Below are 21,023 nucleotides of genomic sequence, written 5' to 3'. Positions count from 1 at the left end.
AGCAGCCATCACTGCAGAGCTCTGCCCACACTCATTCGACCACTATGGGCACTCTCATCGACCGAGCACTGGAGCTACGGAGATCCAGACGGCCACAATTGAGGAGAGGGGCTACACAGCATCGACGGAGACTACAGCAGAGGATTCGAGCCATACTCTCTCGACATCCAGAGTGCAGATGAGGATGGATTCTAGTAGTAGTAGTGTATTTTTGTTCTAGTCTTTTTGTACCCAGACATGGTATCAGATTCACAATTTTGTAATAGCTTGGTCTCATAGGTCATTTTGGCCTTTTGAAGACGTTAATATAGCATTTCATTTCATTTCTCTCTCTCTCTCTCTCTCTCTCTCTCTCTCTCTCAGTTCAGCTCCGTTGTGTTCAGTTTCTGCTCTAGATCTTCGGCTTGGGTTGTCAAAGTCTATTACACATAACGCCTTGATGCAAAGATTACTTATAAAAGACTAGGAGAGTGTCGAAAACTCCCCTTGAGTTGAGAATGCAATAAGTGTGTAAGACCATGTGACATAGAGACTAGTAGGAAGCATTCATCTTCGAAACTTTGCGAGAGAAGTTTTGAAACATTAGAAATGTTTCGCAAGTTTCTTCATTTGAGAAACGAGTTTCTTGGCAACTACGCACCTAAAGAACGGGAAGGTAGGGGCTGTTGTGTGAGTGCACATGCAAACACATAAGTTTTAGTGGAGTGAACTGATTGTTTCTCCCTACCGAATGATGCATTGGATGTGGGAATAGGACTGACATGTTGCACTTATCCTAGGCTACATGCTGGTGTTTTTGGATGTCCACCAAAAGCGTAACAACACCCATTCAAACACATGTATTATGCAAAGAGGGTTCCGATTGAAAAACACCTTATCTGTTGGACTTGAGGTTGTGCAAACAGACTCGCACAATTGCCAAATTAAATCCCCTAAGCTTTGTAGACACTATTTGGCACTGGAAGTAGGTTTAGCATGCCCATGTGGCACACACACCCAATGTGCACCTGACAGTCATTCAATCGCGGTAGACTTTGCCTGACTAATCTCCCTAGGTTTTCTAAGGGTTTTACTGACATGCCCACATGACAGGTCAAGTCGATGTGTGCTAGTTAAATGGAGATTACCTTTTAGAATAGGCTAAAATGCATATATGAATTGTACAACCATGTGATTTCTTCTTGTTTTAATGAAACATTCTCATCCAATCTTTGTCAGCCAGTTTGGTTATCTTTACAATTCTTGAAGCAAATTAGTTTATTGGAACTTCATGTGCATATTACACCTCGCAAAAGTTGTTGGAGAAACAATTTGTGCATTATGTTGTCTAAGTTAAGAGAGTCTTAGAAACTTCTTCCAGGCTCTTTACCTCGGGATGCGGAAATTTCTTAGTTGCACAATAATAGAATATATGCCAGCATACCCCAAATTATACACTATCCTGTGCATGCAGCCTTGTATTTCATGTCTCATTCAACACCAGTAAGGAATATATGGAGTGCAACTTATGAGATACTGAGGTTTGGGAGAAATCATTGTGTTCGTCAGTCACATTGTCATGCAGCGGGGCTCTTTGTGTAAATTGTTTTTTGAATCTTTTCTTTTCGCAAAATGTCACAGGTGACGGGGAGAAGGGACAGAGCTAAGCCTTTACCGTTTAAACTAGAGTCTTCTGGTGAATGGGGATATTCAGGTTCAAATTGGGATACGCCCAAAATAACTGCTCAATTTTTGGCACCATGCTATGCAATAAATAAGTACTTTCCTCTCTGAGTTGTTATTTACTGCCTTTGAATAGTTCAGATTTTATGCTTATAACTGTGATCCATGGCTTTTTGTTTTCCACCCCTTTTCAACCTGTCCAGGATAGAAATTCCTGTGAAGAATTTTCTATTTGGAGAACAGACTTGGGTTGTATGGATCTGCTCCTTCAATGTTCCACTAGCTCCTGGGAAAACTCGTTCCATTGTTTGCAGTGCCCGTAACTTCTTCCGCTTCCTCATGCCTGGGCCGGCATGGTGGCAGGTATGACACACCATTTCCTATGTGGTCCATGAGGTTTTGCTGCATCCTTATGCACTATCAATTTTTTTAAAAACGAGCAGCAGGTTATCTGCCCATGCAAAGATTATAGGTAGGAAGGTTTTTGCCACTTTCTTCTGAGAGACCATCATTATCTCTCAAAAAGCATGCATAGCATAACTTCATTCCTATGCCGCTCTCATCAGTGTAGGAAGGTATGCTGCCTTCAGATTCCTTTTCCTAAGGAGCGCCATCACCCACCTGTTCAAGTTTCTCCTGACCTGGAGAGTTCTTTACGTAAGCGTCTAGTTCTGTCCCCTTGTGTAGGTAATGCCTTCAGGCTTCACGAATCTCGTTGGCTTTCGGTGAGATTTTTGTAGTCACTATTGGTGAGGTAAACCTGCACACATGCATAGCCAACATGGGGAGGAAAGAGCTTGCACGTGCCACATTCGCATGTCACCTTCCATTCGTCCTCAATGAAAGCAATATGTCTTTTACAAACCTATGCCTGCAGTCAATCAACAAGTGATTCTGGTGTTTCAGTTGGTTCCTCGATGGCATGAACATTGGACCTCAAACAAGGTTTATGATGGGGACATGATAGTTCTGCAAGGCCAAGAGAAGCTTTTGTATGGCAACAACACAAATGCTGCTGATGTAAACAGCCAGTACACAAAGATTACCTTCACACCAACTCAAGCTGACCGCTTAGTCCTTGCATTCCGGAACTGGCTGCGCCGCCATGGGGGTGGACAGCCAGATTGGGCTCCTGGTAGCGTTGGGGGGCCGCTTCCCTCGACACTTTTGACAAGGAAACAGGTAATTTTTGGTGCTCTTGTTGTCAGTGGTTTCAATGGCATATCTTGATGAGCTTCTCTGCATTGGTCCATACTAAAACATGGACCAATTCAGAGAAGCTAATCAATATATGCCATTTCGTTCTCTGGATTTGTCCATGCTTCATCATGCGTGTTTTGAGTGTCAAGTGAGCCTTGTATAACTAGCTCTTTGTGCTCAAATTGACAGATGCTAGATCGTTTTGAGCAGCATACACTCAAGTGCTCTTCATGCAACCGTGCCTACGAAACATTCAAGCTTCTTCAAAAGGTGTTTCTTGGGTCTGCTGTCTTATTTGCAGCTACCGCAGGCATACCGCCTGAAATAGGAATTAGAGTTCTACTGGCAAGTGGAGCAGCTCTCAGTACTGCCTTTGTCTTCCTGTTGAAAGAGCTGGAAAAGAATTTTGTCTTCACGGATTATGTTCATTCAAAGATTGATTAGACTAGCAATATTGTATCCAGGGGAACTGCATTATTTCACTATGTACAGGAATTGCTTGTAACATTACGATATGTGTACAGCTCTAGATCCTTTGTTCTTTGATGGCAACTTTGCGCCTTTCCATAATGTTTCTTGTTGATATGCTTAAGTCTTAATTTCATGTGGAGTGTCATTTGTCATTGTTCCTTGTTGATGGCCAATAAATGACATTTTGATAGCAGTTTGTTATCCTTTTTTGTACCTAATTTGCAGTCAGCAAAACTTCTCATCATATCAGCGAGGTATCAGCATCGATGTGAATCATTTGAAGATCCAATAAGTGGCATGATACTGTAAATACTTTTATCTAGTGCATCAATTAACAAGCATAAGGAATGTTAGAGAAAGAGAACTAAGTACAGCAGGGAAGAGAATTGTTTTGGTTTTTTCAATCTCAAGATTTAGTATTAAAAAACGAACGATGATTTAAAGGTATCCACTCACAACCATCCTGAACTTTTGGTTTGCTTGGTATATGCATGAGGTGAGTCAACACTGGTATGCTCAAGTCTTCTAAGCATGTTGGAAATGGATGAGAATAACATCAAGACAAGACTATAAATCTAGGTGGTAATTTCTGATATGCAAGCTTTGGCTTTGCCCTTGATGTTGAAGAAGCTTAGACATATGGTCAAGGTCTTAAATGCTACAAGGACGACAGACTGCCAAGGCTGCTCATGAACCATGTTGAGGATGTCTAGTACTCATTAGAGATAGTGGTTATTACAAAAGTTTGATCATTTAATAGTGAGAAACACTGAAAAACTGGGCTTGGCTTGCATTGCATCTGCGCTTGTTAGCTTAGGCACACGTGATTCCATAAGCTATCTATTGTGCTTGCATCCATGATGTAGGATGAGGTTTGCTTGTTCAAGACCAAAAACTGCAACAAGAGTAGAATAGACCTAAGAGAGGCAGTTATTATTGTCTTTGAAAAGCTGAAGTCTGCCTATGAGACAGATCAATATACATGGGCTTGTCCTTTGAATGTCCAATAAAATGATGGAAGGTACGAAGTATAAGTGCCATAGGAAAGCCCATAGGCTCTCTAAGAGAGAGAGAGAGAGAGAAATGAAATGAAATGAAATGTTATATTAACGTCTTCAAAAGGCCATAATGACCTATGAGACCCGAAAGTTACAAAGTGGTGGATCTGATACAAAGTCAGAGTAACAAATAACCTAACAAGAGTACAAAACAAAGATATATACTATGGGGTCCTAAATTGGTCGATGTGAGCCAAGCAAAATACTAAGCGAAAAAATGGGTGGCTTGTTGGGATAGCTGAATCACAAGAGATCTATCATCGGTCGTTGGCGAATCTCATCAATTTCCTCCATGGTTAGTAGTCTGACCAGGCGTCGTGCATGCCTGGCCAGCCTGGCCAGCGTGCTCCGAATTTTTTGTTGTAGCCTCCGTCGATGTTGTGTAGTTCTTCGCAGTCGCGGGCGCCTCGATTTCCCCAATTCAATCGCTCGGTCAATCAATGTGCCTCTGGTGTGAGACGAGGGGGAGCTCTGCTGTGGGAGTGACTCTTGCGGTTGTCCCGTGTCTGCTCTGAAAAAGTCTGTGATCCGTCTTTGAGACTGGCTAGCCTCTCCATTCATCAGGCTATCTCTGTGTCTGCGCAGCTCGAGCAAGAACAAACCCAGACATCTCTGATCTTCGTATCCTATGACTCTTGAGAGTGGTCCAAAACCCTCTCTGAACAAGCAATGGAATCAGCCTCGTATCTCGTAGTAGACGGGGCAGCGGCATGTATAGTGTAGCTCTGTCTCAGGTTCCATGTTACACAAGGGGCACGTCCTGTCTTCTCTTGGTACTCCGCTGTATCTCCCAGTTTTAATCCGCAACTGGTGAGAGGATGTGCATAACTGGCCAATAGCACATCGTATCCCATGAGACAAGTGGGTATTTATGTATTTGGGTCTCGTCACAAAACCATCTTCCGTAATTTGGAGAAGACGGTCTCTGTAGAAAGCCATCTTCGTGCCCAATTCCTGTGCTGGTTGTATCCATGTCCTCCTGGTGTCTAGCTGGGTCAGGTCTTGGCGGATGAGCTTGGTGATCTCTGATTGTGTAAGAGTGAGAGATGGTGCATCCAATGAGTAATGGAATGGTGGCAGCCTGTCGATGCTGCACCCATGTGCCTGAAACCATGATGTCATCTCCCCATACCAGCTTGTTGTATCTCCTTGTATGGCTAACTGTCGAGAGGATTCAAGTGCTATGCGAGCATATCTGTTTCTAGGAAGTTTCCATGTGCGGTTTATGAAGGAGACTGATCTGGTGAGCGCCTCCACCACTAGTGGGGAGGCTGCTAGCTCTGCTCGGATAATGGCTCGTGGTACTGATGCCTCGGCTCTAATGAGCCGCGAGATCATAGAGACGAGAGGTTTCTCCATGTTCCCCCATCCGTCTGTGCGACCCGGCCTCCCGTGGTGATCCAATGAAGGTCCCCATATCTCGGTTCCATAGAGCAATGCTGAAGCCACCATGGTGTCAAAGAGCCAGAGCTTCGTCCGGGGCTCTTGAAACTGAACCTGCGAACACATCCTTTCCAATCTACCCAATGCTGCGTGGGCTCTAGTAAGTCTGATCTCAGCTGCTCTTTTGAGTGAGAATGCATGTCCACTAAAAACCACTCCAAGGTAAGTGTAAGCGTTTGTGTACTCCACAGTCTCGTGGCCGTATGTGAATGTAGGTGCTGACCTCCTGATCCACTGTGGGGTGGTATTAAACACCATAACCTTGGTTTTACCCAGGTTGGCAGACAAACCACTTTCGTGGGCAAACGTATGCAAAGCATCCAATTGACGTTGCATTCCCTCTGGGGATTCAGAGATCAACACTATGTCATCAGCATATAACAAAAGTGGAATCCATGTCCCTGCCAATTGAGCACCTTTATCTCCATCGGTGTCAATGTAGTCAGAAATCTCATCCACATACATACCGAAAAGAGTAGGAGAGAGCGGGCAGCCCTGCTTCACCCCAATAGTGGAGTGAACCGGAGTAGAAAGTCCCTCCGGGGTGCGTACATGCCCTACTACTGATCTGTACAATGCCATGATCCCCCAAATGAGTTCTGTGGGTACTCCCATTTCTTGTAGTCTGCGCATCAGTCTAGCTCTGGGTACTGTGTCGAAAGCTTTGCGGAAGTCCACAAAGCTACAATAGATCCGTCTCCCATGAGATCTTCCTTCCTCGATGATGGCCCTGAGTGTCAGGATATGGTCAAGAGTAGAGAAGCCTCTCTTGAATCCTGCCTGCCCAGTTGCACGTATTCCCTCCCTCTCTGCCCATCTACTCAGCTGTTGCTCAACAATGGATGCATACAACCGTGCCAGTGTGTGCCCAATCATAATAGTGCGATAATTCCCAGGCTCCATGGGGTCTCCTGATTTGAAGATAGGTACGATCGTAGATAGGCTCCAAGTGTCCAGTAGGCCCTCACACATGGCATGGTTAAACATAACTGCTAGAAGCTCTGCTAGTAGGTCTTTGGCATGCATGAAATGCTCAGCGACTAGGCCGTCATGATCATATGCTCTCCCAGTCTTCATCTTGTCAATAGCTTTCTTCACCATCTCAGCGGTGAAAAAGACTCATGCGTGTGGGCATGGATCGGGGGGGTCAGGGAGGGGCGGCTGTCCATGTACTGTGTACAAAGATGATGCGTACTGACCCCAGGTCTCTACGGAGGAAATAGCAGGGGGGGAGGACTGCTCATGAAAAAACCGCCACGCCTCAAAGCGAGTCCTGACTTAAGAATAGCTGATATAGATCCTGCTCGAGTCGAGCCAAAAAAGCCCTCTTCTTCCGCTGCACCAGGCGTCGGAAGTCAATCCGTGACTGCCTGTGAGTGACGTCCCCCAACAACACCTCCTTCTGAAGTCTGGCTCTAGTCTGGCGGCACTCCTCATCGTACCAGCTGTTCTGAGGCATGCTCCTGTTAAGTATGGAGCCTGATTTACCCTTGTAATTTTATGTGGTAAAAGCACACATTTGTAAGGCCCCCACTATGAGGAGAAGCCATCATGCGTGAAGGAAAATCACTAGTCAGAAACCAAAATTTTCACGGCAAAAAATCAGGGGCAACTTTATGGGCCTCGGGGGCAGAATATTCCTTTTCGCCGGAATATTATGACCGGACGACGGCCGTAGAGTGGTAGGAAAACGACCGATCGGTTGGCCGGTGGCCGGTAGTCAATGGCTGGTGGCCGGTGGTCGGAAGTCAATGGCCGGTGGCTGGTGGCCGAATTCAAAAGCGGATTTGTCTTCTCTAGGGCGGCTACACATGGGCGGATTGGAGGGTCCGATTTGGACTTATTCACACAAGGGTGGATTGGAGGGTCCGATTTGGACTTATTCACACAAGGGCAGCTACACATGGCTGCCTCTCATAAGAGAGGGTAGCCCTTTTGGCCTATAAAAGGAAGCCATTTCTACACACATTATATAGTGTAAAGTTGATGCAACAAGGTGAGTGTGAGGTGGTGAGAGTGAAGCAAGGCAGGAGCTCCATTAAGGGTATAATCCCTTTGTAAACTACTTCTTGTTTTGAAGTACTAAAGCCATTGAGTGGCTGCTTTCCCGTGGACGTAGCCCACATTGGGTGAACCACATATATCGTGTGTACTCTCTCTCTCTCTCTCTACTCTATAATCTCGTGTATGTAAATTTGTCTCTCTCCATTAAGTAATCTACTCAATTATCTATTTAGCTACGTCTTATTTCTTAACAACTGGTATTAGAGCAAGGTTTGCTCGTAGCTAAATTATCTCAAGGAAAGGATTCCTTGAATTGAGTGGGAGTTATGGCGGAGGAAGGGAAGCTCAAGATTGAGAAGTTCAACAGCAAAAACTACCAACATTGGAAGATGCAGATTGAAGACTATCTCTACCAGAAGGACCTCTATTTGCCACTAAGGCGGTCTTGCAAAGAAGCCCGCAACGATGGCAGATGAAGCACGGATTGTCCTTGATCGAAAGGCACTGGAAACAATCCGGTTAAGCTTGGAGTCAACGGTGGCCTTCAATGTTTCGGAGATGAAGACCACGGAGGACTTGATGACTTCTACGAGAAACCATCGGCATCCAATAAGGTATTTCTTATGAAGCGCTTGTTTAATCTAAAGATGACAGAGAATGGTTCAGTTGCAGAACACCTAAATGACTTTAACACAAATATAAGTCAACTTCAATCGGTGAAAATCAATTTCGATGACGAAGTGCGAGCTCTCCTTAGACTATCATCTCTACCGGATAGTTAGGACAGCCTTGTGATGGCTGTAAGTAATTCTATTTCTGGCACAAATACTCTTAAGTTTGATGATGTTGTGGGTGTTCTCCTAAGCGAGGAAATACGAAGGAGAAGCACAAGAGAATCATCAAGTGCTGCACTGTCAGTAGAAACATGAAGAAGGCCTAAGGAGAGGTTCAAAAACCAAAAGGGTCGTGATCGCTCAAGGCGGAGCAAGTCACGCACAAAGTCAGTTCTTGAATGTTAGAACTGCGGCAAGAAGGGCCACGTCAAGAAGGATTGCTGGTCCAAGAAGAAGAAGGAGACAGAGTCTCAAGACAACAAGCCAACATCGGAGGCCAATGTGGCAGGTAAAGTAGAGCAAGATGCTCTAATTCTCTCATTAGACAATGTGTCTAATTCCTGGATAGTAGATTCCGGGGCTTCATTCCATGCAACACCACATAAGCAACATTTCCAAGATTACACCAAAGGTAATTTTGGGTATGTATACTTGGGAGAGGATGAAGCTTGTGAGATTGTCGGCAAAGGATAGTTTCTGTCAAAACTGTTAACGGAAATGAATGGAAGCTTAAAGATGTTAGGCATGTTCCTTCTCTTCGCAAAAATTTGATCTCTACAGGACAATTAGACGATGAAGGTCACAACATTGCATTCGGACACAAACGGTGGAAGATCTCTAAGGGATCTTTGGTGGTTGCCAAAAGAGAAAAGGTCGGTACACTTTACTTTTGTACTGTTAGCACGCAACCTTCAGCTTGTGCAGCAACTACAGAAGTTGACAGTGCGGTGTGGCACTACCGGCTTGGGCATATGAGTGCCAAAGGAATGCAAATCCTTCAAACAAAGAAGCTTCTACTAGGTTTGAAAGAAGTGGACTTACAGTTTTATGAAGATTGTGTTTATGGTAAACAAAAGAGGGTAAAATTTCAAAAATCAAGAAATGAAAGAAAAAATTAAAAACTTGAGTTGGTTCATTCTGATGTTTGGGGTCTTGCAAGTACACCATCATTTGGTGGCTCATTGTACTATGTAACATTCATAGACGATGCGACTAGAAAAACATGGGTTTATGTCATGAAGAATAAGTCCGATGTATTTTCCATATTTCAAAGATGGAAAGCCTTTGTGGAGAATAAAACAGGTACCAAGTTTAAATACCTCAGATCCGACAATGGAGGTGAATATTGCAGCCAAGCTTTTGTGCTAGCAATGGCATTCGGAGGCAAAGGACAACCCCAAGGACACCTCAACAAAATGGGATTTTGGAAAGGATGAACATGACAATCATGGAGCGAGCACGAAGCATGCGGCTATATGCTAGCCTACCGCTTGAGCTTTGGGCGGAAGCTGTAAGTACGTCTCTGTACTTAATCAATCGTTCACCCTCAACGGCATTGGATAGGGGAGTTCCAGAAGAGGCAAGGACAGGTAAACCGGTGAATTATGCATTTTTCAAAGTGTTTGGGTGTGAGGCTTTCATGCACATAGATAGAAGCCTAAGATCAAAGTTAGATGCAAAGTCCAAAAAGTGTTTCTTCATTGGCTATGGAGAAGGTGACTTTGGGTATCGCCTATGGAATCCTGAAGATGGTAAAATCTTAAGGAGTAGGGATGTAATTTTTAACGAACAAAATATGTACAAAGATTACTTGGAAAGAAAACAAACAAAAGAAATAGGTGATGAGTACATGGAGCTTGAGGACGGTGAAGACTCAAGGACTGCAAACGGTGACAATGTGCAACAACGTCAACCAAATGAGGAGCCTCAATCTATTCCCCGAAGATCTACAAGAGCAAGTAGACCTCCAGAAAAGTTTGTTCCTTCCTTCAACCATCTCTTGATCTCAGATTCTGGAGAGCCGGAATCATACGAAGAAGCTATGCAACATGAATCCAAAGAAGAATGAACGAAGAGCATGCAAGTGGAGATGGACTCACTACATCGCAACCAAACATGGGAGTTGGTTGAGTTGCCTAAAGGTAAGCGGGCACTTCAAAACAAATGGGTGTACAAGGTGAAGGAAGAAGAAGGTGGGAAGAAAAGGTACAAGTCTAGGCTTGTAGTAAAAGGGTTTTCTAAAAAGAAAGGTATTGACTTAAACGAAATATTTTCTCCTGTTGTAAAAATGAACTCAATTAAGCTTGTCTTAAGCCTTGTGGCTGCTCATGATCTAAATCTCGAGAAAATGGATGTAAATACGGCATTTTCTCATGGTGAGTTAGAGGAGGAAATCTACATATGCTTCAACGAAAGGGGTATGAAGTAAAAGGTAAAGAGAAAATGGTTTGCAAATTAAAGAAGAACTTGTATGGTTTAAAGCAAGCATCAAGACAATGGTACTTGAAGTTTGATCGATGGATGTTGGATCATGGATTCACAAGATGCAACTCGGATCACTGCGTCTACACGAAGAATTTGGGAGATGGGAAATTCATCATCCTAATGTTGTATGTTGATGACATGTTGATTTCAAGTGCTAACATGCAGGACATCAAAGACATAAAAGAGGAGCTGTCCAAATCTTTTTCAATGAAAGATTTAGGTGCTGCAAAGAGGATACTTGGTATGAAAATATCAAGGGACAAGACGAAGAAGACAATAAAGCTATCTCAAGAAGATTACATCAAGAAGGTACTAGAAAGGTTTGCAATGCAAAATGCAAAACCAGTTTCTACACCTTTGGCTGGTCATTTTAAACTAACGAAGGATATGTGTCCAAAGACACAAGAGGAGATAGCGTATATGTCTAAATTTCCATATGCTACAGCGGTAGGTTCTCTAATGTATGCTATGGTCTGGACAAGGCCAGACATTGCACATGCACTGGGAGTTGTGAGTAGGTTCATGGACAACCGAGGTAAAGAGCATTGGCAAGCTGTGAAGTGGATACTTAGGTATCTAAAAGGGACAACAACAAATGCTTTGTATTTTGGAGGAACTGATATTTTTCTAGAAGGGTATGCTGATGCAAATATGGCAGGTGACAAAGATACTTGAAGGAGCACTACTGGCTATGTGTTCACGGTTGGAGGCACAACAGTAAACTGGGCTTCAAAGCTGCAGAAAGTGGTTTCACTTTCTACCACGGAAACAGAGTATGTAGCAAAGACGGAGGCAAGAAAAGAAATTCTATGGCTTCACAGATTCTTAGAAGAGCTTGGATTCAAACAAGACAATTGTGTCTTGTACAGTGATAGCCAAAGCGCTATCCATCTTGCGAAGAACTCAACCTTTCATTCAAGGACAAAGCACATTGAGGTTAGATATCACTTCATACGCACTCTTTTGGAAGAGGGACAACTAAAGCTAGGAAAGGTGCATACAAGTGAAAATTCTGCAGACATGTTTACAAAGGTGGTCAACAAGGAGAAGTTGAGCTTTTGCTCATCTTCAATCGGCATTTAAGGATAAGAAGCCGAGATGGAAAGTAGTCAACAAGTTTGGTTTGGAGATCAGTCTCCAAGTGGGAGATTGTTAAGTATGGAGCCTGATTTACCCTTGTACTTTTTTGTGGTAAAAGCGCACATTTGTAAGGCCCCCACTATAAGGAAAAGCCATCGTGCGTGAAGGAAAATCACTCGCCAGAAACCAAAATTTTCATGGCAAAAAATCAGGGGCAACTTTAAGGGCCTCTTCTGCCCCCGAGACTTTTTTTTCCTCGTCGGAATATTCCTTTTTGCTGGAATATTATGACCAGACGGCGGCCGGGAAGTGGTCGTAAAACGACCAATCGGTTGGCCGGTGGCCGATAGTCAATGGCCGGTGGTCAGAAGTCAATGGCCGGTGGCCGAATTCAAAAGCGGACTTGTCTTCTCTAGGGCGGCCACACATGGGCGGATTGGAGGGTCCGATTTGGACTTATTCACACAAGGGCAGCTACACATGGCTGCCTCTCATAAGAGAGGGCAACCCTTTTGGCCTATAAAAGGAAGCCATTTCTACACACATTATATAGTGTAAAGTTGATGCAACAAGGTGAGTGTGAGGTGGTGAGAGTGAAGCAAGGCAGGAGCTCCATTAAGGGTATAATCCCTTTGTAAACTACTTCTTGTTTTGAAGTACTAAAGCCATTGAGTGGCTGCTTTCCCGTGGACGTAGCCCACATTGGGTGAACCACATATATCGTGTGTACTCTCTCTCTCTCTCTCTACTCTATAATCTCGTGTATGTAAATTTGTCTCTCTCCATTAAGTAATCTACTCAATTATCTATTTAGCTACGTCTTATTTCCTAACAGCTCCCTGATCGGCGGCTGTGCTCAGGCTTGGTGTGTGGGTATGCTTCTGCTGTTGGTGCCTCATGTAATGTTTGTGTCAGTATAGTAGTTAGGTCGTCCAGAGGTCGCCCCGGGTCCTCAGTGCATAGGCGTCTGTAGATTCCGTCCATGTATACAGAATCCATCTCTCGTGTGAATGTGTAGTGAGTGGGGGACTGCTACTTGTGGCCTATGTGCTACATTGAACTGGAAGGAGATGGTCATCGACACCAGAGCATGATCCACTGCCACCCCGTCACGTCTGGGCCCAACTGTGAGATCCTGGATACTAGAGATGAGATTCGGCTGTGCCATGACATAGTCCATAGTGCTGGATCCATGTCTCTGTGGGAAGCATGTAAAATCTCTGTAGGCCGTTCAAGATGGCCAATCCATGTGCAGTGCCCATGTCTATCAGGTGTCGCCTATACTCAGTATATTCCACATCGTGTGATAGTCTGGAAAGGCCCGTCTCTGCTACATCTAGCTCTCTTAGCATCTCCTCTGAAGTATCATAAAACACTATCTGGTGATGGGCAGTCCTAGCATTGAAGTCCCCTAGGATGATAATGTCACCATTCCTAGAGAACTCCCATATGTCATCATCCAAAATAGAGAAAGGGGACTGTCCTCTGGGCGATGCATAAACTGATGTACTTGGGGGAAAGTAGCAAATAGCTAGATAGAGGTATCTGCCTGTCTCTGCTTTCAGTCTCACCCACATGTACCTAGCTTGCTCGTCCCTGCGGGCTATGTGTATCAGTGGCTACAGATCCTCTCTAAATAACACTGCCACTCCCCCCGAGCCCTGCCCTCTGTGCTTTGAGCGTGTCTCCTGCCTGTAGGCTGTCTCCCACCTGTATCCACTGATGTGTGGCATGGATTTCCCAGGGGCCTGGTGTGTCTCACAGTAAAAGATGATGTCTCTTCCAGTTAAGCTATCCTCATAAAGACGCATAGATCCATTGCAATTCCAGGTAGCTACTTTGAGTGTGGTCCCATAAGTCTCGCATCGTCATGTGGAGCGTCGCTTTAGTATTACCACTTTTCTGTCTCGATAAAAAGAGATCTTGCCTTTTCCCCTTGCTGCTCTAATCTCCGGCATTACTTCCTGCATATGAGAAATCTGCGAGAGGGTGAGATCATCCCCGAGAAAGATGCCAGTCTCTTTGAGACTTGGTCTTTTCTTCAAGAAGGACTTCTTCGCTTCCATGGAGGGAAAACAGAGGATGAGTGCTCTTTCTTTTGAGGTTTCTCCACTGCTTCCATTTTTCTTTATGTTGCCCACTCTCCATGCCCTTGTGTGCGTTGGCTCATGAATCCCCATCAAGGCTGTGAGTTCTTTTACTTCTTCGTCCACATTGCCTTTGTCTTTAAGACCGCAAATTCTCACATGTAAAGCGCGCACCCTTCTCCTCTGCTCCTCCTCAAGTGTCTGATTAATGATGTTGCTGGGTGTGGACGTGGACGTTATCTCCTTGCCTTTCCCTTTCTTGGCCACCTTGATCCATTTCTCGGCTTTGTCCGCCTTCTGTTGAGTTTTGGTAAGAACATCCACCCAAGAAGTCGTCATTTCTTTGTGCTGCTCTTCTCCCTCTTGGATGGCCCATACTTGCTCCTTGATCGTGTTGATTTCTTCGATTACTGAGGGTTGTAGTTCACCCTCTTCCAGTGTGTTTCTTGATCGTGCTTCGGCGAGATCTTTCTTGAGTGATGCGATCTCTTTCTCTTGGGTCGTCACTCGGTCTTCCAGCGTGCTTATCTTGCTCTCTTGGATCAACACGCATCCTTCGAGCATGTTTATTGTACCCCAGAGATTGCGGTTCATCTTGGTAATGGTCTCCGTCATTTCCTCTTTGCATTTTTGAATGGCATCCTCTAGGGGGTCGGCTTTATCGTTCATCTTCCTCATGCTTGATCGCCGTCCGCAAGGGGGGGGTTAGATGTACGTGTGCACCCACACTAGCAGCAGGCGGGGAAGCTGGGCGAGTGGGGGAGCCGTCCGCAAGGGAGAAGACGCGTATACGCCCACACTAGCGGCGGGCACGGCGAGTGGGGGAGCGTGAGGCGATACGACTAGAGAGGGGCGTCGATAGTTACAGACGGGAGAGAGGGGGAGAGAGGGGGGGTAAAGTATGAGGGGGGGGGGGGGGGGGGGGGGGGGGGTTGAAACCCTATGCGTAGAGGAAGGGGGAGGGACATCCTATGCGTAGCATGTGGGGAGGGGGCGCGGGCCTACAATTAAGGTTTTTCATTAAGGTCAAAAAGTGGTATATATACCTTACAATTCTCAAACCCTAAAGTTTCAAAATCAACCAACTACTCCATCTAACTATCAAAACTGGGATACAATCTGGAAACTTCTATAAGTCCCAATATTTACAAGGTGAAAAATCAGGTTTTCTCAATAAATGAATAACTACAAAAATAATAATCTTCCGAGTAGTTAGTTGCCTTGGGGTGTGCCCAGCTTCTAACACTCCCCCCCTCCTTGCTCATGTCGTCCCCGACATGGCCGCTGATCCGCTTCTTCATCGTATGGTTTCACGCATCTTGATCATTGATTCGTATCTTGCATACAGGTTCATCATTGTTGGGCCGAAAATATCAGTGTTTATGGTGAAGAAGCCTGTGTAGAACGCTTTTTCAAAGGCCTGGAGGTGATAGGATGGTAGAAACATTATCCTTTGATACAACGCATGTATCACCTCCTTGGAAGGCTGATCAGACAGATCATAAGCGCATCTGTAAGTATGTTAGAAGAAGAAGATACTGTCTGTCACCTGGCCTGGCTTGAATGTCTCAAATACTGCTAAGAGGGTTTTGCAGATTTTCTTCATCAAGCTGCACGAGGGCTAAGGTATTTGCAAGAACCGCCACTCTATTCAAGGTATCAAGGAGAGAGTAAGCCATCGACTCAAGGGTCAACAGAGCCTGGAGGGCCACCCATAGAACGAGTTCGAAGAGATGAACCATCTTTGGCGAGAACTGTTAGAAATTATGGCTTAGGAGCACCACTGGGAGAGGAACCAGCCTATTACAGAAGACCGGAGGAGGTATATCGATTAGGACGTCGAGATCCAATGATGAGGTTTGTAGACCATCGGAGAATCAGACCTTCTCAAGTGCAAAAATGGATAAACCTGGTAGATGGTCCAAGATTGGGGTTACGACCACCTATACCTCAGACATGGCAAGACAACAACTAAAATATACCTGAAAGACCATAGTTACAAAGATGTGAACCAAACACCTGTGGAAGAGTTTGATTCAGCTACAGTAGCAGGATCAGAACTCCCAGCATGGTTAGGGCAACAAAAAGAGCTATGGATGTGCGGAGCTTCACATTGTGGAAGCTTAAGAAGAGAGGAATGCGTCTTAGAAAGAGCAATTGAGGACAAGGAGTATATTCCGGAACCTTTCCCTAAAGATGCCTTGGAACCTCTAGAATGAGAACACATACTTGCAACATTGGATGTCTGTACTATTGCAGATAGTCCAACAACAAAATTTTGCGATAAGGATGGCTATGATGTGCTACCCTACTACATGGTAAACATTATACCAGGAGAAAATGAGAGGATAGAACCACCAGAAAAAGAAGAGTTTTATAACTCCTCTGAACATGTGGAAGTAAATGATGATGCAGATAATGAGTGTTCAGACACCTCAAGTAAGCGTGGAAGGGAAACTGAGAATATCAATTTTGCTAATCAACACCCTAGACGCAAGGAACGCTATATAGGAGGAAACGAGCAAGAAACAAAGTGAGAGAGAACCTGATGCCCTGGATAAAAGGTAAAACTCACTATTTGATGCTTGTAAAAGCAGAGGATTATGTAAAAGATCAAATATCAGGAAGATTCTCAAAAGATCGAAGGAAAAGAACGCGAGAGGAAATAAAACAGGAACGAAAAGCTAAAACAGAAACAAAATCATAAAAATCTAAAAAATAAAAAAAAGAAACAACAAAAGACCAAGAGTGGACCAAATTGGAGCGTAAACAGAAATACCAAGAACTGAAACGGTCTTTACGTGAGATATGGACTACTGAAGAAAATAGTGATGGTAAAGGGGAGTCCGAAAAGGGAAACATGAATGTACCATCACACTATCGGAAATTTACCATCCAGGACAGAAAAATCATCATGACACCACCAGTCAGGGAAAGAACCAACCAAGAATCTTACGATGGGCCAGAAAATGCAAAAAGGATAGACCTTGCAGAACCAGGTGAAAAGCCTCAGTCGGTCTATATAGCAAACGATTTAGAGCCTGAAGAAGAAGAACGACTAACCCAACTTCTCAAGAAGTATAAAGATGTGTTTGTATGGTCCTATAAAGACCTCAAAGGAGTTGATCCATCGATATGTCAACATACAATTCCTTTGAAATGACATGCAAAACCTAGCAAACAACGTCCTTATACTTATAATGACACATTTGCTAAACGAATCAAAGAAGAGATTGATAAGCTGATGGAAGCTGAATTCATCTATGAGATTGAACATATAGGTTGGGTGTCACCCATTGTGGTAGTTCCCAAAAGAACGGAAAACTGCGAGTGTGTGTAAATCTCAAAAAGGTAAATGCAACCACCATAAGGGATAATTATCCCTTGCCAATCACAGAACATGTACTTGAGCGGGTGGCTGAAAAACGGGCTTATTTCTTTCTGGATGGGTTTTCAGGATACAACCAACTGGCAATAGCATGGGAGGATCAACACTAAACAGCGTTTGCCACAGAATGGGAAATTTATGCGTATCGAGTTATGTTGTTTGTCTTAACTAATGCCCCAGCTACCTTCCAAAGGTTAATGACGCACGCGTTCAAAGAATACCTAAGAATATTCTTAGAAATTTACATGGATGATCTTTGTGTACACTCTCTTCTACGAGAGGAACATATTGACCATTTGCAAAAGGTCTTTGAAAAATGGAGGACATATCGAATCTGCCTTAACCTTGAAAAGTGTATCTTTATGGTTAAGCAAGGCTGCATCTTAGGACACATTGTCTCATGAAATGGCATAACCATTGATCTAGACAAAGTCAAAGTCATTGTAGACCTACCCAAGCCTACTAATGCTAAACAAGTGCAATCCTTCATGGGACACTGCGGATATTATCGAAGATTCATATATATGTATGCGGTTATCGCACAACCTCTGTATCATTTGCTAGTCAATTTCGATTGGACCGAGGAGTGTGAAACTTCATTCCAAAAGCTGAAGAAAAACCTTACATCAACACCTGTACTTAAGGCACCTGATTGGGAAAAGATATTCCATGTTCATTTTGATGCTTCTGCATATGCAATCGGAAGTATTCTGGCTCAACCTGGAGACGGAACAATGGATTTTCCAGTTTGTTATGCAAGCCGACAGTTAAACAGTGTGGAAAAGAACTACACAACCACCGAACGGGAAGAGTTAGGAATGATTTATGATGTAAAGAAATTTCGGCATTATTTGCTCGCAAACAAATTTGTGTTCTTCACAGATCATCAAGCTCTTTTGTATCTGGTAAATAAACCGTGCAATACAGGGAGAATTGTACGCTAGTTTATTATATTACTAGAGTTTGATTTCACAGTGGTGGTCAAAAAGGGTAAAACCCATCTACGAGCATATCATCTTTCAAGGATACACAATGGGGAAGCTCCTGAACGAGTAGATGATGACATACCACATGCTTATCTTTTCAATGTTGAAATGGTACCCAAATGGTCTCAGGAAATTGTTAGCATTCTTTCCTTTGGAAGTAGATTTGATAATACGGAGTACAGATTCAAACAACAAACAATTCGACAAACAAAAACTTCCAGTTGATAGCAGGATGACTGTATCATCTAGGCTCATACCAAATCCTACGATTATGTATAAATCCGGAGGAATTTGAGTGCTACCTTGAGGAATCACATGTCCAAGATTGTGCATTTCATTGTTCAACAGTGAAAACACACCAGAGACTGAAATAATTAGGGGTTTATTGGCCAACTATGTATGCGGACACGCATTCTAATGTTACCAATTGTACTATATGTAGTGTCAAACGACCAGTGAATCACGCGACATTGTTTCAAGTAAACATTGCACCTGCATGGAGTCAATATATCATTGATTTCTTAACCACCATGACGTTTCCTGAGAACATAACAAGAGCTCGGAAAAAAGCTATAGAGCTGGAAGCCCGTGACTTTCAGATAATTGGGAACCAACTCTATAAGCGAGGAAAGGACAATCAACTTAGAATCTGTGCAAGTGAAAGCAAATACCTGCTGATTCTAGAGCATGCACATAGCGAAATAAGTGGAGGCCATTTTTCGAACGATAAGATGACAAAAATTGTCTTAAGCGCAAGAATTTGGTGGCCTACATTGCATATGGATGCTGAAGAGTTTGTAAGGCGTTATGACGCATGTCAGCGCACCAAGGTACTGTTAAGTATGGAGCTTGATTTACCTTTGTAATTTTCTGTGGTAAAAGCGCACATTTGTAAGGCCCCCATTATGAGGAGAAGCCATCGTGCGTGAAGGAAAATCACTCACCGGATACCAAAATTTTCACGGACAAGAATCAGGGGCAACTTTAGAGGCCTCGGGGGCGGAGGCCCCCGAGACTTTTTTTCCGCTAGAATATTATGGCCGGACGGCGGCCGAGAAGTGGTCGGAAAACAACCGGTCGGTTGGCCGGTGGCCGGTAGTCAATGGCCGATGGCCGGTGGTCGGAAGTCAATGGCCGGTGGCCGGTGGCCGGTGGCCGAATTCAAAAGTGGACTTGTCTTCTCAAGGGCGGCCACACATGGGCGGATTGGAGGGTCCGATTTGGACTTATTCGCACAAGGGCGGCTACACATGGCTGTCTCTCACAAGAGAGGGCAGCCCTTTTGGCCTATAAAAGGAGGCCATTTCTACACACATTTCATAGTGTGAAGTAAATGCAACAAGGTGAGTGTGAGGTGGTGAGAGTGAAGCAAGGCGGGAGCTCTATCAAGGGTTTAATCCCTTTGTAAACTACTTCTTCTTTTGAAGTGCTAAAGCCATTGAGTGGCTGCTTTCCCGTGGACGTAGCCCACATTGGGTGAACCACATATATCGTGTGTACTCTCTCTCTCTCTCTCTCTCTCTCTACTCTATAATCTCTTGTGTGTGAAATCTATCTCTCTCCATTAAGTAATCTACTCAAAAATCTATTTAGCTACGTCTTATTTCCTAACAGGTAGCGATAAAGAGAGATGAGATGCCACTACGGCCAATGATGGGAGCAAGAGTATTTGCAAAATGGGCATTGATTTTGTGGGACCTATCTCACCCCCTGCATATCGCACCCATACCCAATATATCATTGTGGCTACGAACTATCTCACAAAATGGGTCGAAGCCAAGGCAACGCAAAAAGCAGATGCACGCACCAATGCACAATTTTTGTATGAGAAGGATAGAAATGACATGACAGACAAACAACAATGCAACGAAAGAATTCAACCGAAGCAGATAGTTCAACCAAAAACCAAGGGCATAAAATAGATATGGATCCCAAAGAAAATGCTCAGCAACAACCCAAATGTTACTCGCATTTGGATACCAAAACAAAAGCAAAAGGAACTCCCTTCAGTACAAGCAACAACGGAAGGCAGACAGCTGCATATGGAAAAAGGCAACCGACTTATGTGGATGCCAATCAGCCACAAAACAGTGGCAACAAAAGAAGTAGCTAAATATCTACAAAAACCGGCAAAAACAAAATACCAATGGAAAGCAAAGGAAATACGGTCCACGGCCATTCCGGCCAAGCCAATCCTCTCCATGAAAACAACTACGACTATATCAACAGTAGCGGCAAAGCAATTGCCTATGGCAAAAAAGACAATTAAACAAACAGCAGTAGAGTTACAGCTGTTACTTGCAAAGAAAATAGGAAACCTCGACGGCGATGCCAATAAGCATCTTGCTTATTCCCTTCTCTTGCACAACATTAATTTTTCCATGCATTGACCGAATATGCATAAATTAGGGCCACATTAATTGGCCAAGCATTAGCACACATTTTTTAACCTATGCACGATACATACTCCGAGGCGAGACCTTGTCGTCCAGGAGGACTCCAGCTAGGAGGGGGGAGGCATTCTTAAATGCGGAACCAATAGTAGA

The 21,023-nt window shown here is 44.0% G+C and overlaps 1 protein-coding gene across 1 annotated transcript in view; it reads left to right on the top strand.

The window, feature by feature from the left end:
* The window catches only part of ACD1 (Pheophorbide a oxygenase family protein with Rieske 2Fe-2S domain-containing protein), a 35,647-nt gene extending 32,202 nt beyond the window's left edge, over nt 1–3,445 (top strand). The window contains exons 4-7 of the mRNA XM_086519632.1: nt 1,621–1,757; nt 1,866–2,025; nt 2,569–2,844; nt 3,052–3,445. Of these exons, the coding sequence (XP_086375758.1) occupies nt 1,621–1,757; nt 1,866–2,025; nt 2,569–2,844; nt 3,052–3,306 (828 nt within the window). The 3' untranslated portion in view covers nt 3,307–3,445. The remainder of the gene's footprint in view (nt 1–1,620; nt 1,758–1,865; nt 2,026–2,568; nt 2,845–3,051) is intronic.
* The last annotated feature ends 17,578 nt before the right edge of the window (nt 3,446–21,023 follow it).

Source organism: Adiantum capillus-veneris, chromosome 9 (assembly GCF_014529385.1).
Source record: "Adiantum capillus-veneris isolate H3 chromosome 9, ASM1452938v2, whole genome shotgun sequence".
NCBI classification, from domain to species: domain Eukaryota; kingdom Viridiplantae; phylum Streptophyta; class Polypodiopsida; order Polypodiales; family Pteridaceae; genus Adiantum; species Adiantum capillus-veneris.
Note: the sequence above shows the minus strand (reverse complement) of the source record. Positions and strands in the feature narration are given on the sequence as shown.